General features: G+C 43.2%; 1 protein-coding gene across 1 annotated transcript in view; it reads right to left on the bottom strand.

The window, feature by feature from the left end:
* Nucleotides 1-8,900: 8,900 nt before the first annotated feature.
* The window catches only part of LOC131201338 (cytochrome P450 2J2-like), a 49,224-nt gene continuing 33,020 nt past the window's right edge, over nucleotides 8,901-25,104 (bottom strand). The window contains exons 6-9 of the mRNA XM_058189159.1: nucleotides 22,904-23,045; nucleotides 13,208-13,392; nucleotides 11,447-11,588; nucleotides 8,901-9,091 (exon numbers count right to left, since the gene is read on the bottom strand). Coding sequence (XP_058045142.1) covers nucleotides 8,901-9,091; nucleotides 11,447-11,588; nucleotides 13,208-13,392; nucleotides 22,904-23,045 — 660 coding nt within the window. The remainder of the gene's footprint in view (nucleotides 9,092-11,446; nucleotides 11,589-13,207; nucleotides 13,393-22,903; nucleotides 23,046-25,104) is intronic.

Genomic DNA, 25,104 nt, shown 5'->3' with positions numbered 1-25,104 from the left:
GCAGCGCTGAAAAAGGAGGAGTAAGAAACCTTTTCTAAGGTAAGTAGAACAGTGAGAGGGGAAACAGCTGTGCCGTGTGATTTAGATTCGCTAGAAAGCAGGACTTCCTGCTTTCTAGCAAATATAAATGGCGTCACATGGCTGATCGTCGGAAATACCAATTCGTCTGAACCAGTAGCATTTTTTTTACTATCAGTTTGCCCAAACTGGTAGCTTTTATTACTACCGGTTCAGGCGAGCCGGTCCAAACTGGTAGTATCTCACCCCTGTTACGGATATACCTAAAGTTCTATCCAGAATGACTCAATTCAGGTAAGACTTATTTTATGTTCAGAAACCAAAAACTATGAGGCTTTCATTTCAGTGTGACATTCTGTCAATGCCAGTATCTATTCATAGTTTAGGATGGCACCTCTATTATTACATTAATGAGCAATCAACATTCATAGCATGATAAAGATCTTTGTTTACATAGAGAACTTCCGCTACTGATATAATCAGCAAGCACCATAATTCTTTACAATACATCATTAAAACTCAGCTGGTTTTTCAACCTCATTGGATTAGGTAATCCAGTGCCTCTGTTCATGAGATCGTCTATCATCAATCCCACCAACCCAGATAGCATTTTTTTAACGTTTTCATCACAGTTTTTGTACACGACAACTAGTAGCAACATTACTGTATGCAGAAAGATTGAAACATTCAGCACTACGCACAATGGAGGAATGGTTGGTGAAGTTGATGGAACTTGCCAAGATGTCTAAACCTCCGATCAAAGAACACACACATTATCAGCACAGGTGGGATTCAGCCCGTTCTGTCTGGTTCGGGCGAACCTGTAGTGGTAACCACAGGAGGCTCCGCCCACCTGCCCGGGCGAACCTGTAGTGGTAACCACAGGAGGCTCCGCCCACCTGCCCAGACATAATGCACAAGCAAAGAGCATGCATGAAAGACCATGCGCATGCGCAGAGATGTTCACATTTGCAAACCAGTAGGGAAGGTAAGTGACTCCCACTTCTGATTATCAGTGTGTTGACTGAAAACCCCTATAGACTTTTTTGCATGAAACAGAAAAAAAATGACTTTTATGATTTATGGTTTTGATCAGGGGTCTCCAACCTTGGTCCCTTTAAGACTTGTGGACTTCAACTCTGGTGAAGTCCTCTGGTGGCTCAGACTGCTAAGACAGTCTGTTATTAACACAGCTGCTTGCAATTACTGCAGGTTCAAGTCCCACCAGGCCCAAGGTTGACTCAGCCTTCCATCCTTTATAAGGTAGGTAAAATGAGGACTAGATTGTTGGGGGCAATAAGTTGACTTTGTATATAATATACAAATGGATGAAGACTATTGCTAACATAGTGTAAGCCGCCCTGAGTCTTCGGAGAAGGGCGGGATATAAATGCAAATTTTAAAAAAAACAACTCCCAAAGTCCCTCAGCCAGCAAAGCTGGCTGAGGAACTCTAGGAGTTGAAGTCCACAAGTCTTAAAGAAACCAAGGTTGGAGACCCCTGGTTTTGATGATTATGCAAGAGATTACAGAAAGAAGGGAGTTATGTTTTAACCTTAGATTAAAACTTAAATTTATAAAGGAACATATTTATTTTTAAGCGTATGGCATATCATGTCACCCCTAGTCGACATATTCGTGGCCATGCAGTATTCCAGGTGTGGCCTTACTAAGGCTTTATAAAGCAGGTCTAATATGTCACGTGATTTTGATTCTATGCCTCTGTTTATACCAGGGATCTCCAACCTTGGTCACTTTAAGACTTGTGGACTTCAACTCCCAGAATTCCTCAGCCAGCAAAGCTGGCTGAGGAACTCTGAAAGTTGAAGTCCACAAGTCTTAAAGTGGCCAAGGTTGGAGACTTCTGGTTTATACAACCAAGGATTGTATTAGCTTTTTTGGCTGCGGCTGCCCACTGTTGACTCATGTTTAAGTGATAGTCCACTAGGACTCCAAGGTCCTTCTCACACTCTTTTTGAACCTTATCTGTACTTGTAACTTTGGTTTTTCCTGCCCAGGTGTAAAACTTTGCTTTTCTCCACATTAAATTTCATGTTGTTGGATCGGACCCATTGGTTAAGTCTGGCAAGATCTTTCTGGATTGTGTGTTTAATCTTTCTTTTTAAAAAATCAATTAAAAATATAGTTGGAAACTTATTTGTTGTTTCTTCTCTCTGACCTGGACTCTGGTGTATTGTTTTAGGTTGCTGAGTTTTATTATTCTGTTCCTCTCAGATATAATTATCTTATCATTACTATTCTTTGGATTACTACTGCTGTGTTGTTCTATTTTATGCTTACTTTTAATTATATCCATAGATTATAGGCATATGAATTTATTTATCTGATAAACCCAGTTGATACATATTATGTTCTCTGACTCTAAGCCTGTAATAAAGATTAGGAAAGTGTTGATATTAAAGAGGTAGATAATTTCTGTCTTTTAAATCCACTGTCATCAGTAAAGGAAACTGCTGCAAGGAAGTATTTTAATAGGGTAGCAACCAAGGCCAAAGAGCAAATAAGGTGATTTAGGGCCTGGAGACTAAAACATACGAACAACGGTGGCAGGAATTGAGTATGGCTAGTCTAGAGAATAGGGACGCGGTGGCTCAGGGACTAGGATGTTGAGCTTGTCGATTGAAAGGTCGGCAGCTCAGCGGTTCGAATCCCTAGTGCTGCTGTGTAACGGGGTGAGCTCCCGTTACTTGTCCCAGCTTCTGCCAACCTAGCAGTTCAAAAGCACATAAAAATGCAAGTAGAAAAAATAGGGACCACCTTTGGTGGGAAGGTAACAGCGTTCCTTGCGCCTTTGGCGTTGAGTCATGCCGGCCACATGACCACGGAGACGTCTTCGGACAGCGCTGGCTCTTCGGCTTTGAAACGGAGATGAGCACCGCCCCCTAGAGTCGGCAACGACTAGCACGTATGTGCGAGGGCAACCTTTACCCTTTACCTTTAGTCTAGAGAAAAGAAGAACTAGGGGTGACGTGATAGCAATATTCCAGGATTTGAGGGGCTGCCACAAAGAGGAGGGGTCAACTTATTTTCCAAAGCACCAGAAGGCAAGACAAGAAGCAATGAATGGAAACTAATCAAGGAGAGAAGACAACCTGGAATTAAGGAGAAACTTCCTAACAGTGAGAACAATTAACCAGTGGAATGAGTTCCCTTCAGAAGTTATGGGTGCTGCATCATTGGACGTTTTTAAGAAGAGATTGGATAGCCACCTGTCTGAAATGGTATACGGTCTCCTGCTTGACTTCCAGCTCTGTTCTGATTAGGTTGATATCTCAATGTTACCATCATGTGTAAAATTAGGCATTTGATAGAATCCCTAGGAAATCCAGAGAATGCAAAAAGTAGGACTTCCAAGTATTAAACCAGTGGTGGAATTCCAATTTTTTTTTTACTACCGGTTCTATGGGCATGGCTTGTTGGGTGTGGCTTCTTGGGCGTGGCAGGGGAAGGGTACTGCAACATCTTCATTCCCACCCCACTCTGGGGCCAGCCAGAGGTGGTATTTGCCGGTTCTCTGAACTACTCAAAATTTCCTCTACCAGTTCTCCAGAACCTGTCAGAAGCTGCTGAATTTCACCTCTTAATATTTCATACATTACCTAGGTGTTTTATGCAAGGCCAAAAAGCAACCCGGCAAAGTATAAAATACTCCCACTAAAATGCCATTCTAGCCTTCTTTGTTGCAACGAATCGGTCAATACTGGTTTTTCTCTCTTCTTTTTTTTTTCAGTAAAAAAGTTAGGCACTTTATTTTGCATTTATTCTTTCATTATCATATAGATCTTTTCAATAAAGGAGTAGGCTATGGTTAAGATTAGGGTTAGGGTTAACTCAAACTCTAACCCTTTATTGAAAATACTTATATGAAAATGAAAGGGGGAAAAATGGAAAATAAAGTACAGCATTATTAAGGTTAATCCTCACCCTCACCCTCACGCTTTTCATGATTCTCTTTTTATACTTTTGTAGGAAGTTGGCACCCACCCCTTTCCTAGGAAAATGAGATATTTTAGGAAATATTAAAAGAGCAGAATATTTGTCCTAAAAGGGAAGCAGAAACTCAGCCCCTCCATACCTTTGTCAATGGAGCATGAAGGCCTGGGCCAGTCTATTCTACATAACAAAGATCTACCTCCTTCAGGCAGAGCCATAGTAGGAATTGCTCAAAGTCCATTCATTACATCATCACCCAGGATGAGTCAACCAAGCCTGGGACTCAAGACAACCTACAAAGTTACCCCTGCATGGCTAAAGTGACCAGATGGCAAAGTGGGACACCATTGACGGGTGTGGTGGGGTGGTGCGCATTCGCACTGAGTCTTGCCACCTGGCTGAAGGAGGAGGAGTGGCTGCTGCTTCTCGGCTCTTCCAGGCAGGCTTGGCTCTCCTCTCGGCTCTTCCAGGCAGGCTCGGCTCTCCTCGGCTCTTCCAGGCAGCGGGCGATCTCGCGCCCCCTTCTCCATCACTCCCCCTTCTCCGCCTCCTCCTCCTCCTCCTGCGTTGCCGCCTCCCATTTTCAGAATGAGAGTGAAAAAAAATCGGGACTTTTTTGAAATGCTGCGGGACGCGGGACAAATTATTAAAAAGCGGGACTGTCCCGCCAAACGCGGGATGTCTGGTCACTATATGCATGGCCCCCATGGGAGTCTGACAACCAATCAGAACACAAGCTCAAATTCAAAAGCCCAGAGAGGGTATAAAACCCAGGCACTCTCAGCATCTCTGCCCTTCTTTTTTCTTCACCTAAGATCTTCAAGGCATGTGATCCTCCTATCCACCATTAAAGCCATCTTTCCAAGCAGCCACTGGATGTTTCCAGTGTCTTTCTCCCCACTTGGATCTGAACCCAGAAGGCTATTTCTTCCAACACTTTGAATAGTTCTTGTCATTCTGCATAATGCCTAACTATTATATATAATTCCTAGGGAAAGTATATAACACAGTGGTTCTCAATCTTTTCTTCACCTTTAAATACCTTTTGTGGCCACCGACCCCCAAGACTTCACACAAAATTTAAATCATAACATTTCTTCAAGTTTTCGTGGACTCCCCACAGGGTCCATGGACCACAAGTTGAGAACCACTGATGTAGCTTATTAAAATAACACAGCCATTTCACTCTTTGACCAAAAACGTCACACGTTCTATAGATTTCCTAGGCATTCTGAACAATGCCAGTATCAGCCCTGAAGTTGGGTGAACTGTGGCTGCAGGTGTTCGGATGGTGGAGATTGAGGTCATCTGGCAACTGGACTGTATGTTGATTGGACCATGAGACTGGAGACTCTGGGGGGGAGTGACAAAGTTTTACCTTTAATTGGGTGAAAAACCAGGGAACACTTCGAGCCGTTTTTTCACCAGGAACATGCCAATTTGATATGTCCCAATAAAATGTTCTTTGAGGAATTTGCCTGCCTCCGAGTTCTTATTAAACGGGATGTTACTTGGAATCCTGACAGCCAGCTTTTCACACATTGCCAGTAACGTCTATAGCTACAAAGTAGGGGTGAAATCTACTTACCTTCCTTACCGGTTCAAAAGTGGTGCCACATGCACGCACAGGCCTTCTGCGCATGCACAAAATCTTCTGCGCATGCGCAAAAGGTAAAAAAACAAAAGGTTTTAACCAGGAAGTAATGACATCCGGGTGTAGCTCCGCCATCGCTACCAGATTGCTGAACTACCGGCCACGATCACTACCGGATCGCGCGATCCGGGAGCATTTCACCCCTCCTACAAAGACAGGAATAGAGTAATAGACAACGGTGTTCTCAGCGCGGAAGTGAAAGCTGGACTCCGAAGAGGCCGAACAGAAACAAGATGGATGCTTCTGAATTTTGGTGTTGGAGAAGACTCTTGAAAAATGCCATGGAAACAAGAAAACAAACCAATAGCATCACTGACGAAATGAACCCAAATTCTTACTTGTTGTACCAATGACCAGGTTCAAATTATCGTATTTTGGATACATCATGTGCAAATAAAAAATAAATAAATAAAAACCCAGCGGTCCTGAAAAGTCTAAAATGCTGGGGAAATAGGAAAGAGAAGATGAGGATGACTACGGGTAATAGCAGAGTGGGTGGACTCAAGTTACAATAATTCTGCATTATTGTCATGCTTAAAATTGCTGTTGTTTTTAAGATTTAATATTAAAGGTGGCTTAAGTTAATCATTCTGAACACAGTAATAGGGTAAACGAAACCTTTAAAATAAAATGAAGTAAATAAAATGCTTGTATCTCAGCTTAGTTTAATGAACACATATAACATTGTTTGAAGAATTCCTTCCTACTAAATGATCAGTGTGCCCTGAATTCTGATTCAATTTTGACTGCAATGGTGTAATTGAAAAGTAGGTGTTCTGGAAATCAGTTAGTTGTGTGTCAGTAACAATCCTAATGACACGTTACATGTGATTTAATTCATGCAGCAGGAAGAATGGGTGGCTACATGTGGGCGCCACTGACCTGGAATTATAAGGAACCTTTCTAGCATTGTGCTAAGTAGCAATAGCACTTAGACTTATATACTGCTTCATAGTGCTTTACAGCCCTCTGTAAGCAGTTTAACAAGAGTTAGCATATTTTCCCCCAAACAATCTGGCTCCTCATTTTACCAACCTCCGAAGGATGGAAGGCTGAGTCCACCTTGAGCTGGTCAGGATTGAACTGCTGGCAGTCGGCAGAGTTAGCCTGCAATACTGCATTCTAACCATCGCGGCTCGTATGCCAAGATTTATAAGGCTGCATTTCAAAATCCTTTCTCAAATTCAAAAAATAAGATAGTAGTATCTTCTTCACCTGAAGAAAATTAGCTTAAAAGCAATCACAATTGTGATCATAAAATGACAAAACAGGACCCTGACATTCTTTCCTTGAGGCACCTGGTGACCTTGAGCCGGTCAGGATTGAACTGCTGGCAGTCTGCAATACTGGCAGAGTTAGCCTGCAATACTGCATTCTAACCGTCACATACTGAGACAAAGTGGTCTCGGTATGGACATAGGCTGGGAGAGTGGAGTGGTCAGCAATTAAGCCCTGATTGGAAGGCACTCTTGTTGACTTAGCTGTGCATCTGGTCCTCTGGAAACACTCTGAGTCAGGGGTCTCCAACCTTGGCAACTTTAAGACTCGTGGACTTCAACTCCCAGAGTTCCTCAGCCAGCTTTGCTGGGAGTTGAAGTCCACAAGTCTTAAAGTTGCCACGGTTGGAGACCCTTGCTTTGAGTGACACTGATTCATCTGAACCGTAAATACAGCCCTGTTTGACATCATGGCACAGCTGGCCAAGGAAAGATGGTAGGCACGCAAAAACTAGATCAATCGACCCAGCTCATTAATTCTGACGGCATTACATTTAGCTCTGCAGAAACACAATGTCGTGTCCCACTCCTCCGCTGACGACCAGGTCAGGGAAATCCGAATCAGGCGTGCCTCTGCAGCTCTGCCAAAGTCCTAGCAAAGTTCTCAAGGCAGGCAGGAGACCAGGAAGTGATTTCAGCAAGATAAGGTAGACTTTGCCTGACTCAGAGAATGCCAGAAAGCAGATCCTTTATATAGGCCATGGGGTGTGGCTCCATGACTCAGCACTTATCCAGGTCTGCCCCTCCCTTCCTTCTGTTGACGCCGCTTATCAATTCTCCTGAAGCGAGGGTCACTCCAGTCTGCAGCTGTTGGTAATTGACCTTCCTCAGGCTCACATGCTGTGGGGGAGGGGTCTAGTTGCTCCGTTTGCCTGGGGGCTGGAGGCGCTTCTTCTTCCTCAGCCTGTCTGGGCATGGAGCCAGGGCTGGGGCCGGGAGGCATGCTAGGACATTCCTCAGCGTTCGGAAGCAGATAAGAAGGCCCCGGCTGCGGGGAAAGTGGACGAGGCACAACACACAAGACTTTAGGGGATTGGACTAACTCGCCCAGGTGAGTCGTATCATCCGAGCAAGATGAAGTGTTCCCCTACCTCTGGCGAGAACAATTTCCCAAAGGTCCCCCAAGGCGCTTTTCCAAAAGGCAACTGGACTTTCTTTGTGCCCCCATCAGCATTATTCAGGTGACCATGAGAACACAAATGGCCTCAGTGACTCTCAGAAAGAGTACTAATAACCAGAGGACTGCAAAGCCTATAGATCCTTCCACCCTCCACCATTCAGTCAGAACTGAAGATGAGAAGCGAAATGTCTTCAAGGGAAAACCAAAAAAAAAAAAAAAAGTCCAATTGCCTTTCGAAAAAGCATCTTTAGTACAACCGTGACCTGGATGACTGAGAAACTCCACAGACCACGGGTGTCAAACTCGATGGTGTCACGTGACGTATCGTGACGTATCCCATTTTTTTTGCCTTTGCAGAGCCAGGGTGGGCGTGGCCTTTGCGTGACGCATCCGGTCTGCGGGCCGCCAGTTTGACGCATCCGGCCTGTGGGCCGCCAGGCCTGCCATAGACAGTTCCCCAAAGGGTATCTCTAGGCACTCCATCTTTGTGGCTGTTTCCATTTATCGTAGCAACCGCATGGAAGGTCAAAGCAGGCCCGGCATGGGTGGAGATTGGGTATAGCCTCTTCAACTCTGCCAGAGGTCATCTCAACCCCATCATACTGCTGTGGGTGGGGGCTTTTTTCCAATTATTTTTTTGCTCCAAAGGAAAGCTTCAAGGCACAAAGAAGAGAGATGCCAGCCTCCCATCTTCTACACAACGATTCTGGGAATGACTAATCAAGATAGTCCTGACTCGGGTGCCTGGAGCTTAGAGGGAATGGATGGATGTTCTCATCAGCTGCGTCGTATTAACGCAATTAACAGATCCCTTCGAAGACCAATCAGACACTTAGAATTTCACAGTAATAAATAGGCAACTCTCGTTATTTGGATATTTACAACGAATTGTGGCGGGGAATAGCACAGACTTTATAAGAATGGGGGTGCACTGTAAGTCCACTTATAGGTTCTTCTCTGAATTGTTTAACTCCTCTAGGCAGCTGAAACCGGAAGTTCGTCAGCAGGTTGGTAAAGACAAGGAAAATCTCCATTCTCGATATCTGCTCTCCCAAACATATACGTGCTCCTGTGAAGAGGAAACACAGGACAGCGGCAGAGTAAGAAATTAAGCGATATATTGTCCTAAAGGTGCTTTTTCAGGATCACCTGAGTAGTGCAAATGGTTTCTGTTAGTCTGCAATTTTTTTCTCTCTCTGGAAATCCATTCCTGCTCCCACATCATATCTGGGGTCTTCATCCCAAATTGTATAGTTAAAAGCCTTTAGAGATTCTCAGCCATCCAGGTCATGGTTGTCCCAAAGGTGTTTTTTCAGGAGGCAACTGGACCTTTTTTGTTTTTTTCTTTTGAAGACGTTTCGCTTCTCATCCAAGAAGCTTCTTCAGCTCTGACTGAAGGATAGTGGGGAACAGAAAAATTTACGGTATATTCCTTGCTGACAGCTGGTCATTTGCACCCTTTTAGAGGGTCATTGGAAATGCTTGGAGGTTTATCTGTGTCCTCAGGCTCACCTGAATAGCGCTAATGGACTTTTAGCTATGCAATTTGGGATGAACGCCCTTAAAATGGTGTGGGGGTATAAACAGATTTCCAGAAAAATTGCAGACTACAGGAACCATTTGTGCCACTCAGGTGACCCTGAGGACACAGATAAACCTCCAAGTGGCCTCAAGGACTCTCTAAAAAGGATGCAAATGACCAGTTGTCTGCAAGGAATATAAACCCTTCCATTCCCTACCATCCAGTCAGAGCTGAAGAAGCTTCTTGGATGAGAAGTGAAATGTCTTCAAAAGAAAAAAAAAACAAGACAGTCCAGTTGCCTCCTGAAAAAGCACCTTTGGGACAACACATGACCTGAATGACTGAGAATCTCTATAGACTTTTAACCGATATATTGTTCTGAGCAATTGCCTCTATCAATGCAGGTTCTCCTCGACTTATGTCCACAATCGAGTTCAAAATTTGCCTTGCTAAGCAAGACAGTTAAGGGACCTGTGCCCCATTTGACGACTGGTTTGCCACAGTTGTTAAGCGAATCACTGCAGTTGTTAAGTGAATTGTGCAGTTGTTAAGTAAATCTGGCTTCCCCATTGATTTTGCTTTTCAGAAGCCAGCTGGGAAGGTTACGCATGGTGATCACATGACTCTGAGACCGCGCAACTGTTATAAGTACATGCAAGTAGACAAGCACTTTGTTGTGTCTGCGCTCCCCGAGCCAGGGGCCCTGCCAGAAAGTGACTTGGAAAGTGAGGGGGAAGGGTCATCAGGACTTACCTCGGGAGCACCGGCTTCCCTGGCTCAGCTCCAGGAGCCAGAGGCAGGCCAGGTGGAGGAGATAACAAGGCCTCCATCCCCTGACTCTTTCCCCCGCCCCAGGCCACGCCTCCATACCCAGCTGATGGCAATCAGGCCTGGCTGGACCCTAGGTTTCGTAGGCAGGAGAGGCGGGAACAACAGAAGCAAGGGTGGGGCAGGCCTAGGAAGTGCTGAGTCATGGAGCCACACCCCACAGGATATAAAAGCAGCAAGAGATGCTATACCTCTTCGTGGCAAGCAAATCAACTGCTTAACTAGAGCTGAAGTACTGTTTGTTCCTGGCTGACTCATCGGCATCAAGCGAGATAACGGAGACAGTTGGCAGACGCTCGCTAGTTTGCTGCCAGAAGCTAATAGTTGCCAGCTAATTAAGTCATCGCTCAAACTGAGGCGAGGGGGACAGAACACACTTGAATTTTGAGCACGTGACCACGGGGATGCTGCAACGGTTGTTAAGAGTGAAGACCGGTGATAAATCACTTTTTTTCAGTGATGTTGCCACTTTGAAGGGTCACTAAACAAATAGTTATAAATCCAGGGCTAACTGTAATACGTTTGATCTTAAGAAACATGTGGCAACATCAGTGGTGGGTTGGTCCCAGTTCGGTCCGGTTCAATAGAACTGGAAGTAAAACTGGCGGGAGGCTCCACCCACTCGCCACGACATCATCATGTGTTATCTGCGCATGCGCGCACTCCCGCTGCGAACCGGTACTAAAGATAAGTGGAAGCCACCCTTAGGCAACATGTTGGTTCTAGAGCCATAAAGACACTACTTATGCTACTTCCAGGAGTTATAGTCAGAGCATAAAATACATTTACCTCAGGGGTGAAATCCAGCAGGTTCTGACAGGTTCTGGAGAACCAATAGCGGAAATTTTGAGTACTTCGGAGAACCAGCAAATACCGCCTCTGGCTGGTTCCAGAGTAGGGTGGGAATGGAGATTTTGCAATATCCTTCCCCCAGGATTGGGGAGGGAATGAAGATTTTGCAGTATCCTTCCCCTGCCGTGCCCACCAAGCCACGCCCACTAAGCCACACTACGCCCACCAAGCCACGCCCACAGAACCGGTCGTAAAAAAAAATGAATTTCACCACTGGTTTACCTGCTCCAAAAGGAAGAAACTCTTCCCTCGCCACAAAATTTCCATCTTTGTCCAAAAAATGATTGGGGTTGAATTTGTCAGGGGTCTCCCACTGCATGGGATCCAGAAGAACTGAACGGAGATCGGGTACAATTATAGACCCCTGTAAGGAAAAATCAACTCAATCAGAACATTTCTAAGTCAAACACGCCACTACTCTATTCTTAATCAGAATGTGTTTCAGGGATATGACGGAAATTACAGTGTTTGCGACAGCCAACATCCCCATCAATTTGTCATGGTGATGTTATTTTATTGACGAACAAAACAATAGTTAGTTGCTTCCTGACAACCAGCATTTCCATCTTCCAACATTTCTGTTTCCCGTATTAAGTATGCATGAAATACCACTTTATAATGCCTTGGTAAGGCCACACTTGGAATACTGCATTCAGTTTTGGTCGCCACGATGTAAAAAAGATGTTGAGACTCTAGAAAGAGTGCAGAGAAGAGCAACCAAGAGGATTAAGGGACTGGAGGCTAAAACATATAAAGAATGGTTGCTGGAACTGGGTATGTCTAGTTTAATGAAAAGAAGAACTAGGGGAGACATGATAGCTGTGTTCCAATATCTCAGGGGCTGCCACAAAGAAGAGGGAGTCAAGCTATTCTCCAAAGCACCTGAGGATAAAACAAGAAGCAATGGGTGGAAACTAATCAAGGAGAGAAGCAACTTAGAACTAAGGAGAAATTTCCTGACAGTCAGAACAATCAATAAGTGGAACAACTTGCCTGCAGAAGTTGTGAATGCTCCAACACTGGAACTTTTTAAGAAAATGTTGGATAACCATTTGTCTGAAACGGTGTAGGGTTTCCTGCCTGGGCAGAGGGTTGGACTAGAAGACCTCCAAGGTCCCTTTCAACTCTGTTATTATTATTATAAACTAATTCAGACCATTGTAAGCATTCTCAAGTCTCTTCAAATACCAGATTGTGTCAGAGTTTGTTACAGCACACACAATCACACACACCATTAAATGAAACTGCAGGATTCATCTACATAAGAAAATGTCTTTATATACAATACCATTGTAGGTTTTTCCATGTTGTAGAGAAGAGAAATAGCAAGTGCAAACACAGCACAAAATGGAAGCACAAAATGGAGAAGGCAAAAAGGAAGAGACAAAATGGAGAGGAAGTGCCCTATAGTTTCTTGTTCTTCAGATCTTTGGGAGGAGAAGGAAAATAATATCTCACTTTTCAGATTCTGTGCCAGGTCAGAAATTCCTAAGTATCTAAAAGATTTATTTTATTTTTTTTATTTATTTTTTTTATTTTGTCACAACAATATATGTAGGTATCATACAAAAAGATTATATAGTATATAAACACATATATGGGTAAATATAAGGAGGTATAAGCATATATATAGGAAGAAGAAAAGAAAAACAATAGGACAGGAACGGTAGGCACGCTTGTGCACTTATGCATGCCCCTTATGGTCCTCTTAGGAATGGGGTGAGGTCAATAGTAGAAAGTTTTTGGATAAAACTTTTAGGATTATGGGAAGAGACCACAGAGTCAGGTAAAGTATTCCAAGCACTGATGATTCTGTTACAAAAGTCATATTTTCTGCAATCTAGATTAAAGCGGTTGACATTTAGTTTAAATCTATTAGTTCTAAGTATCTATGAACATTATTATTATATTATTAAACATCAAAAAATATATCTAAAAGAGCCCCGTTCAATACAGGACTGCAATGGTATAAATGATCAGTACCTTTGGGATGTAAAAACCAAGCATGTTCACATCCTTCCTGCATCTTCTGGCAATGCCAAAAGTTAAGACATAATAGATCCGCTGGATCTCATGAATCACAGCGTTGGTATAGGGCAGTTTCTTTCGATCCTGATAGCAAATTAAGCCCGAGGAACAAATATTTTGTATCTCCTTGTATACTTTATCTGAGAAAAACAAAAGAACAAAGTGGTTTCTTTACATATGACTTCAATTTATCTGTTTGTTTGTATCCCACCATTATTATTTGTACAAATAACTCAAGGCATTGAACATATCCCACAAACCTGCCTCCTCCTTTTCCCCCCACAACAACCCTGTGAGGTGAGTTGGGCTGAGAAAGAGGGACTGGCCCAAAGTCACCCAGCTGGCTTTCATACCTAAGGCGGGACTAGAACTCACCATCTATGAATGATTGACCCAAAGTCACCCAACAGACTTTCATACCTAAGACGGGACTAGAACCAGTGGTGGGATTCAGCCAGTTCGTACCACTTCGGAAGAAACGGTTGTTAACTTTCTGAGCAGTTTGGCAAACTGGTTGTTGGAAGAAATCATTAGGGCAGAGAACCGGTTGTTAAATGACTTGAATCCCACCACTGACTAGAACTCACCATCTACGAATGATTGGCCCAAAGTCACCCAACAGACTTTCATACCTAAGGCGGGACTAGAACTCACCATCTATGAATGATTGGCCCAATGTCACCCAACTGGCTTTCAAACCTAAGGCGGGACTAGAACTCACCATCTATGAATGATTGGCCCAATGTCACCCAACTGGCTTTCAAATCTAAGGCGGGACTAGAACTCACCATCTATGAATGATTGGCCCAAAGTCACCCAACAGACTTTCATACCTCAGGCGGGACTAGAACTCACCATCTACGAATGATTGGCCCAAAGTCACCCAACAGACTTTCATACCTAAGGCGGGACTAGAACTCACCATCTATGAATGATTGGCCCAATGTCACCCAACTGGCTTTCAAACCTAAGGCGGGACTAGAACTCACCATCTATGAATGATTGGCCCAATGTCACCCAACTGGCTTTCAAATCTAAGGCGGGACTAGAACTCACCATCTATGAATGATTGGCCCAAAGTCACCCAACAGACTTTCATACCTCAGGCGGGACTAGAACTCACCATCTACGAATGATTGGCCCAAAGTCACCCAACAGACTTTCATACCTAAGGCGGGACTAGAACTCACCATCTATGAATGATTGGCCCAATGTCACCCAACTGGCTTTCAAACCTAAGGCGGGACTAGAACTCACCATCTATGAATGATTCGCCCAATGTCACCCAACTGGCTTTCAAATCTAAGGCGGGACTAGAACTCACCATCTATGAATGATTGGCCCAAAGTCACCCAACAGACTTTCATACCTCAGGCGGGACTAGAACTCACCATCTACGAATGATTGGCCCAAAGTCACCCAACAGACTTTCATACCTAAGGCGGGACTAGAACTCACCATCTATGAATGATTGGCCCAATGTCACCCAACTGGCTTTCAAACCTAAGGCGGGACTAGAACTCACCATCTATGAATGATTGGCCCAATGTCACCCAACTGGCTTTCAAACCTAAGGCGGGACTAGAACTCACCATCTATGAATGATTGGCCCAATGTCACCCAACTGGCTTTCAAACCTAAGGCGGGACTAGAACTCACCATCTATGAATGATTGGCCCAAAGTCACCCAACAGACTTTCATACCTAAGGTGGGACTAGAACTCACCATCTATGAATGATTGGCCCAAAGTCACGCAACTGGCTTTCATACCCAAGGCAGGACTAGAACTCACCATCTATGAATGATTGGCCCAATGTCACCCAACTGGCTTTCAAACCTAAGGCGGGACTAGAACTCACCATCTATGAATGATTGGCCCAAAGTCACCCAACAGGCTTTCATACTTAAGGCGGGACTAGAACTCACCGTCTATGAATGATTGGCCCAAAGTCACGCAACTGGCTTTCATACCCAAGGCAGGACTAGAACTCACTTTCTCTGGGAGATTAGTCCAAAGTCATCCAGTCGGTTTTCATGCCTAAGGCAGGACTTGAACTCACAACCTCTGGCTTTTTAGCCTAGCCATTAGACAAAACTGACACTCAGGCAGTTGCCCAGATCCTGTGTGGTTTTACTTTTGCCAACAGAGAAATTTCCTTTTAACTGAAGAACAACCTGGCTAGGCTAGGTCTAGGCTTCCTTCTGAAAAATTGAAATTTAACAATACAAGTAGTCTTCGACTTATGACCGGTCGCTTAGCAACTGTTCAAAGTTACAATGAATCCTGCAAAAGAAACTTACAACCTGATTCTGAAGTTCTGACGGACGTGCCCACTCCCCGGTCACATAACTGCATTTCGGACACTCAGCAAACAGCCCACATCTACAACCGTTCGTAGCATCCCTGTTGTGTCTTGCCCGCTCTCGCCGCAGCCGGGGCCTTCTTATCTGCTTCCGAAAGCTGAGGAATGTCCTAGTATGCCTCCCGGCCCCAGCCCTGGCTCCATGCCCAGACAGGCGGAGGAGGAGGAAGCACCTCCAGCCCCCAGCTCTGGCTCCATGCCCAGGCAAACGGAGCAACTAGACCCCTCCCCCTCCTCCACAGCATGTGAGCCTGAGGAAGGTCAATTACCAACAGCTGCCGACTGGAGTGACCCTCGCTTCAGAAGAATTGATAGGCGGCGGCGACAGAAGGAAGGGAGGGGCAGGCCTGGATAAGTGCTGAGTCATGGAGCCACACCCCATGGCCTATATAAAGGATCTGCTTTCTGGCATTCTCTGAGTCAGGCAAAGTCTACCTTATCTTGCTGAAGTCACTTTCTGGTCTCCTGCCTGCCCTGAGGACTTTGCTAGGACTTTGGCAGAGCTGCAGAGGCACGCCTGATTCGGATTTCCCTGACCCGGCCGTCAGCGGAGGAGTGGGACACGACAATCCCATGGTCTCCTGACCACAATTTATGACAATTGTCCAACTTCCTGGTACTTACTTCTGGGTTTTGGCAAAAGCGCTATAGAGCAAACAATGGGATTCTTAACAATTGCCACCAAAAAAAAGCCCTGCGAAATTGGTTTGTTCATAATGACTCACTTTACGATCATTACAACTATTTGTCCGGGATGGTACCGTGTTTCTCCCAAAAATACAACCTACTCCAAAAGTAAATCCTAGCTTATTTATTTATTTATTTATTTATTGAATTTATATACCGACCTTCTCCCGAAGGACTCAGGGCGGTTTACAGCCAGATAAAAACACAATCACACAAACATTAAAACAATTTTAAAAACCTGATTAAATTACGCCGAAACAAAATTAAAACTATAATAAAAACCATAATAAGCCCCTATTAAAATTACTTTAAGCCAGCCCTGCGCAGGAGAACCAAAACGTCTTCAACTCGCGACTTGATTTTTGATTTTTACACATGCGCCCGATATAAGCCCTCCCCCAATATAAGCCCTAATTAAGACCCCGCTTACTCCAAGGGCTGGGAAGTGGCTCACCAGGCTAATGCAGCCTGTTATTAAAACACAGCTGCCTGCAATTACTGCAGGCTCGAGTCCCACCAGGCCCAAGGTTGACTCAGCCTTCCATCCTTTATAAGGTAGGTAAAATGAGGACCCAGATTGTTGGGGGGGCAATAAGTTGGCTTTGTATATAAATATACAAATGGATGAAGACTATTGCTTAACACAATGTAAGCCGCCCTGAGTCTTCGGAGAAGGGCGGGATATAAATTCAAATTAAAAAAAAAAAAAGGTGCGCGGGTAAAAATTAAGCTAGGTTGGGATGAGGGGGATGGAGTGCCCTACTACTTACCTTACCGGGCCATGCACACCTTGGCCCATTTCTTCTGCAGCCGGCAAGGTTTTCCTGAACACCTCTGTAGCTGATAACGGAGCTTCGGATCGATCCAGAGCTCTGTTATCGGCGGCAGAGGCCTTCAGGAAAGCCTTGCTGGCCTTGCGGCCGAAGAAGTTCCTGAAGGCCTCTGATAGTGAAAAGGAGGCCGGGAGCGACACGTGCAAATGAGGTGAATCAGTGGATCACCACCCCGAAAATAAGACCTGGTGCCTTTTTTGGTGGCAAAAACTTATAAGAGAGCGTCTTATTTTCTGGAAAACATGGTACAAGGACTCCTGACTTAGGCAGGAGGTTGGACCAGGGGTGAAATACTCCCAGTTCGGTCCAGTTCACCCGAACCGGTAGTAAAAAAAGGCTATTGATTCGCCGAACTGGTAGTAAAAAATGTAAATAAAAAAAAAGTTTCGACGATCAGGTGAGCGACGCGCGATCGTCGGAACTTTTTTTTTTTTACACGTTTTTAGCATTTTTTTACTACCGGTTCTCAGCTTTAAAAAAGTTTTTAAAAAGGCTCCCACAATCACAGCTGTGCGGCGCAATCGTCAGAGCCTTTTTTTTTTTTTTTACCTTTTAAAAGCATTTTTTAACAACCTATTCGGGCGAATAGGTTGTAAAAAAATGCCTTTAAAAATAAAAAAAAGGCTCCGAAGATCGCGCTCCGCAGCTGATCACACACACACACACATGCGCTGTTCTACTTACCCCATGCCTCCTTTTGGTGTGCCCTGCACACACGCACGCCCCTCGCCTTTGGAATGTGGTGCACACTGTGCGTCACACGCTGGCATGCGGCACACATGCGCAGCCAGCGAACCGGTAGTAAACCAGTTCAGATTTCACCACTGGGTTGGACTATTGTATTTTGGAGACATTATGTGAAGATCTCCCTTAAGAAGTCTATCATGGTGGGGAAAGAGAAAGAAGAAAAAGGCAGCCAGCGGCTAATTGGATGCACTCAATTAGAAGAAAAGGAATTCACCACTGAGAGACTCAAACAGTCAGGACAAAATCAGGTCCCACGGGAGACAATCTATCCATATGGTCACTAAGTGTGATACTGTTTATGAACTCGGTATGCCTAGTTTAATGAAAAGAAGGACTAGGGGAGACATGATAGCACTGTTCCAGTATCTCAGGGTCTGCCCCAAAGAAGAGGGAGTCAAGTTATTCTCCAAAGCACCTGAGGGTAGAACAAGAAGCAATGGGTGGAAACTGATCAAAGAAAGAAGCAACTTAGAACTAAGGAGAAATTTCCTGACAGTTAGAACAATTAATAAGTGGAACAACTTGCCTGCAGAAGTTGTAAATGCTCCAACACTGGAAATTTTTAAGAAAATGTTGGATAACCATCTGTCTGAGATGATGTAGGGTTTCCTGCCTGGGCAGGGGGTTGGACTAGAAGACCTCCAAGGTCCCTTCCAACTCTGTTATTACGTTTAATCAAAAAAATCATGTTACCACTGGTGAAAACTGTCTCGCAATGCTGAATTTATAATATCCAGGTAAGCATAGGATTGTTTCTAGGGCAAGTGATCTGCAGATGAGGAGCAAACAAGATGGAGAAAGAGAGAAGAAAGTTTCTAAGGAGTAAGAGGGAGAAATGGGAAATTTCCTTGTTCTGATGAAAGACATTATGAAGAACGGTTGCAGGAATTGGATATGCCTGGTCTAGAGAGAAGAAGGACTAGAGATGACATGACAGCAGTGTCCCAATACTTGAGGGGCTGCCACAGAAAAGAGGGGGGGGGTCAATCTATTTTCCAAAGCACCGGAAGGCAGGACCAGAAGCAATGGATGGAAACTAATCAAGGTGTCAGGCTGCCTCTGATTATATCTAGGAAAGAATACACCTTGACTTCATTTGAAAATAAAGAAAAGTACTTTTACTAGGTACATCTTGATTGCAGCAGTATAAAGTTGAATCTGAGACAAAATATGGCTAACAATCTATATCCCCCCTATTTCTCCCTCCTCTTCCCCAAGAGGTCATCAGGTCTGGTCCAATGCCAGCTCCTTCCCGGGGTCCCGTGGTAATCTTCTTCCGCAGGTCTCTGGCTGTCAATCATATCAGGAATGCAATGTCCGTTAGAGTTCGCGCTCAAACATTCCTGTTGAATTCAAAACATTAATCTCCCCTCCCCACTTAATTATGTCTGACTGACACTCTTAAAGGGCCCTCTCTACTTAACTTGAATCCAAGAGCTATTTACATTAGAAATAAAATCCCATGCTATCTAACAACTGAATATAAGGAGTACAAAAAGATATGAAGATTGGAGTGGAGGCTGACACAAGGAGAGAAGCAACCTAGAATTAAGGAGAAATATCCTGACAGTTAGAACAATTTATCTGTGGAACGGCTTGCCTTCAGAAGTTGTGGGTGCTCCACCACTGGATGTCAGCGTTCCAGAAAAAAAACCCCACTCCAAGTAAAAACTCCAAAGCAAGCATCTTTCAAAGTTCTATTTACTAGGATAGGTAAACTGGCACATCTGGGAAAACCCGAATCTGAGAGGTCCAGGTTTTCCCTCAGTAAATCAAAACCATCCCCTCACTCCGCAGTCGATCACATGCTGCCATCGCCATCCGTCCCATCTCGAGACATCACTCCGACCACTCCTTCTCCAGATGCAGGATCGGCCTGACCTTGACCACCAGGAAGAATGTTATTGTGTCTAATGGGCCCCTCTACTAAATCCCCCCTCCTACTCTCCCACACATGAGAAAGTGGCAGCACGGAAGCTTCCGGCCTAGTATGGCTTCCAAAGCTGACACTGGAGGCTTTTAAGAAGAGACTGGACAGCCACTTGTCTGGAGTGGTATAGAGTCTCCTGCTTGTACAGGGGGTTGGACTAGAAGACCTCTAAAGTCCCTTCCAACTCTGTTGTTCTGTTAAACGCTTTCACTTGACAGAACGGTTCCAGGGCACTGAGGAAATAACTGATCAGACTTACTGACTTTCAATGTGTCTTACTTTATAGGCATAATCAGGTGACAAATATTTCTCTACTGCTTGAACCCACATGATGTAAGACAGGGGTAGTCAACCTTTTTATACCTACCGCCCACTTTTGTATCTCTGTTAGTAGTAAAATTTTCTAACCGCCTACCGATTCCACAGTAATGCGCCATGTATCGTCGTCTGCACATGTCTCTCGCGCATCGTGGATTGGGTTTGGGGGGGCGCCGGTTACTAGCTCTGCTTATCTGTTACAGCTGGGTGGTGTGGGGGGAGATGCGCCAGCTATTCTGAGACAAGGCTCTTTTGTTTGCGGTCGCACTATAGTGCAATTTAGTTTCACTCATGTAACATGAACTAAACTTATGCATGGGCGATACAAATAGTATATTTTCAAAAATTTAAATTGTCACAGGGAATTTTATGAAAACCTAACGAAAATGTTTTTAAATAATGCTATGAATTTTTTTAAAAAAGTCAATTAAATTTAAAAAAAGGAAAGTGCTTCAGTATCGGACAAAACCCCTACCACCCACCATGAAAGCTGGAACGCCCACTAGTGGGCGGTAGGGACCAGGTTGACTACCACTGACATAAGAGAACAGCAGGCAGAGCTACAAGTGGGGTTAAATGAGTCACCAGCCTGGAATTGTTACGTTCCCACATTTCTATTATGCATCTTGCTACATTGAAAGAAGTTGGACGTCTCTGCTTTTTGTTTCTCTTCTCTTTCCCCTTTCCCTTTCCCATGTTTTCCATTGTGTTCATTTCTATTTGCATTTTATATTAAGAAAAAAAAATATTTTAATAAGGACTATATAAAATCACTGGGGAAAGAACCGTAGTCGTTTTGGTAAAAGGCACAGGTACAGTAAAAAAAAAAAATGGAATTCATTGTGCAGATGAGACTCCACAATGAATAATATTTTATTGTGGGATAAAGTAGAATAACAATAGCACTTAGACTTATACAGCGCTTCACAATGTTTTACAGCCCTCTGTAAGCGGTTTACAGAATCAGCATATTTGCCCCCAACGATCTGGCTCCTCATTTTACCAACCTCGGAAGGATGGAAAGCTGAGTCAACCTTGAGCCGGTCAGGATCGAACTGCCGAACTTCTAGCAGTCGGCAGAATTAACCTGCGGTACTGCATTTAACCGCTGCGCCTCCACGGCTCATAATAAGAACGTTAGGTTTTCTTTCTAGATTATTGGGGAATAGTTATATTTAAACTTGATGTTAGTAAATCCTTTCTAAGGATATGATAACTTACACAGGTATCCTTTACAAATGCAAAAATCATATGCCTCTCTTACATGCACTCTCTTCTAAACAAGAAAACTTGGTTAACAAATGAAATATTGCCAATCAAGGGAAATTATGACAATAATGTGATAGTAAATGGCAAAATAAATAAATAAAATATCGCTTGAACTTACAGGAAATCTTGATTTGTTAAGATTTCAATCCTATTCCAGATTAGGTGCGAGAATTCACTGGATTCAAAGAGACCTATACATCAGTAGACATGTGTAAAATTCCACTAAACACAGTTACTCAGAATATGTAACAAAGTTGACCATATAGAAGGAGATGCAGTAGACCCCTTCCCCAGAGGTAGGCGTCTCATAATATAACAATCGGTTTGCCCAGCGCTGAAAATGTGCATGCACACCTTCTACGCATTCGTGTGGCTTCAAAAACAGGGTGATATAGGATGGGATAGCGCCGGGGCGGTTGGGTAGGCCCACCCGCTAGTCAGACCTACCAGTTCGCCTGAACCGGTCTGAACCGGCAGCAGCCCACCTCTGCCCTTCCCTCTTTGGATATACAGAATAACAAAGTTGTCCCTCTGTCCCCTAATCATTTAATCATTTATAATCATTTATAAACCCTAATCAATTAATCATTTATAATCACCTAATATTTACGTGAAAATATTTACAGATCCCTCACATCCAGAACATAAACTGTTTCAACTCCTACCCTCAAAACGACGCTATAGAGCACTGCACACCAGAACAACTAGACACAAGAACAGTTTTTTCCCCGAAGGCCATCATTCTGCTAAACAAATAATTCCCTCAACACTGTCAAACTATTTACTAAATCTGCACTACTATTAATCTTCTCATCGTTCCCATCACCAATCTCTTTCCACTTATGACTGTATGAGTGTAACTTTGTTGCTGGCAATCCTTATGATTTATATTGATATATTGACCATCAATTGTGTTGTAAATGTTGTACCTTGATGAACGTATCTTTTCTTTTATGTACACTGAGAGCATATGCACCAAGACAAATTCCTTATGTGTCCAATCACATTTGGCCAATAAAAATTCTGTTCTGTTCTGTTCTGTTCTGTTCTATTCTATTCTATTCTATTCTATTCTATCCAGATTCTACTCTAATTCTATTCTATTCTTTCCAGTTCTATTCTATTCTATTCTATTCTATTCTATTCTATTCTATTCTATCCTATCCTATCCTATCTTATCCTATTCATAATTCTTTATGAACGTATCTTTTCTTTTATGTACACTGAGAGCATATGCACCAAAGACAAATTCCTTGTGTGTCCAATCACACTTGGCCAATAAAAAATTCTATTCTATTCTATTCTAATGCTTCTCAAATATAAAAATAAACACCTCCTGCTTGAAGTAGATTCCACTGACGGTCTAACTTGGATGATTTGGCCGAATTTTCTTATTTTAGCTGTTCAACCTCATCATCATCTGCCCTGTATGAATTCAAAGACCGATGACCACTCCCTGCGGGAGAACCCAAGTTCCTTCCTCTTTCATTACGGAATTCTCACCTTGGATATCTGGATGATTGGTGATGAAAAGCAACGCCCACTGCAAACTGGTGGCACTTGTCTCTGTCCCGGCTATAAAAAAATCGACAATGCACTCAGCCAGATTATCCTCATCGTAGGTATTGCTGGGATCGTTCTTGCTCTGTTTAGATTATTCAGAAGAAATAGCATTAGGGTGAAGGTATGGTTCAAACGTTTTCGTGGATTAAAACGTCTCAGAAAAGAGTTTTGAGCTGGGACGGTAAACTATAATGCCTATCAATGGGGAAACAGGAAAAGATTATTTTTCTAGAACTGGGCCTATTCCTTTCAGGGAGGCCAAAAAAAAAAAAAAAAAGTCAAAATGATGGAGGCAAAAGAGATCTGAAATGGTCACAAGGGTGAAAAACAGTCATATTACTTTTTTCAATGCAGTTGTAACTGCGAACGAACACTAAATGAATGTCTGTAAATCAAGGACTATCTGAAATATCTCCTATTCCTTTACTAAAGCCAGCTGACACACTTGGCACCTCTTTTTCCAATTTGAATTCTAATCTGCATTGAATAATCCTAAACATTATTTTGCTAGCATGTACAATACAGTACACTACAGTACAGTACAGTACAATACAATGCAATGCAATATCCTTCAATCACAACAATACAAGAGCAAACAATAGATTTAAACTTAATGTTAACCGCTTCAATCTTGATTGCAGAAAATATGACTTCTGAAACAGAGTTATTAATATTTGGAACACACTACCTGACTCTGTGGTCTCTTCTCAAAATCCCCAAAGCTTTAACCAAAAATTGTCTACTATTGACCTCACCCCATTCCTAAGAGGTCTGTAAGGGGCGTGCATAAGAGCACAAACGTGCCTACCGTTCCTGTCCTATTGTTTCCTTTCATTATATCCAATTAATATAATTATTACATACTTAGGCTTATATATATGCTTATATATTATATAGTTACTTTCATGCTTATGCTTATATATACTGCTACGACAAAATAAATAAATTAAAAAAATAAACAATACAATTCTTTATTGGCCAAATGTGATTGGACACACAAGGAATTTGTCTTTGGTGCATATGCTCTCAGTGTACATAAAAAGACAAGATATATTCGTTAAGAATCATAAGATACAACACAGGGGTGAAATGCTCCCAGATCGGACCGGATCACGCAATCCGGTAGCGATCGTGACCGGTAGTTCGACGATCAGGTAGCAATGGCGGAGCAAAGCTCCGCAACCAGGAAGTAATGTGTTTTTTACCTTCTGTGCATGCACGAAAGGTTTTGTGCATGCACAGAAGGTTTTGCGCATGCACAGGTCTGCGGTAGCATGTAACGTGTACGCGCACTTCTGAACCGGTAAAGAAGGTAAGTAGATTTTACCCCTGGTACAACACTTAATGATAGTCATAGGGTACAAATAAGCAATCAAATCATACTAGGAAACAACCAATATAAATCGTAAGGATACAGCAACAAATTACAGTCATACAGTCATAAGTGGGAGGAGACGGCTGGTGGGAACGATGAGAAGATTAATAGTAATAGTAATGCAGTAATGTAATAATTAAGTGATTACAAAGAAACATAATTTCCTTATAACAATATTGGTAAACCACTGTCTTCTTCCGGATTGTTTTTAAATTTTTCAGTGTAGCTTACCAACAGAGATTTCCCATCCAAGTGCTAAACCCCATCTAGCTTTTCCTGAGATAGCTAGGATCTGATGACTGACATGATTGAAATTGACTTCATAGGGGTTATTCATAGGATAGGTACGGAATACAGAATAATAAGAGTTGGAAGTGACCTTGGAGGTTGTCTAGTCTTTTCACTAGACTAGACAAAAGCAATTCCTGCAACTGTTCTTCATATGTTTTAGTCTCCAGGCCCTCAATCACTTGAGTTGTTCTTCTCTGAAGTCTCAACGTATTTTTATAACGAGGTGACCAAAACTGGATGAACTATTCCAGATGCGGTCTTACTAAGGTTTAATAAAGCAGTGCTAATACTTCAAGTGATCTTGAATCTATCCCTCTGTTTATGCAACCACAGATTCCATCAGCTTTTTTGGGGCGGGGGGGATGCTGCTACACACTGCTGGCTTATATTTAAGTGATTGTCCACTAGGACATACCACCAGGATTGTCCTTAAGATTTATTTTATTTTATTTATTTATTTATTTTGTCACACAGT

This window comes from Ahaetulla prasina, chromosome 6, assembly GCF_028640845.1.
Source record: "Ahaetulla prasina isolate Xishuangbanna chromosome 6, ASM2864084v1, whole genome shotgun sequence".
NCBI classification, from domain to species: Eukaryota; Metazoa; Chordata; class Lepidosauria; order Squamata; family Colubridae; genus Ahaetulla; species Ahaetulla prasina.
Note: the sequence above shows the minus strand (reverse complement) of the source record. Positions and strands in the feature narration are given on the sequence as shown.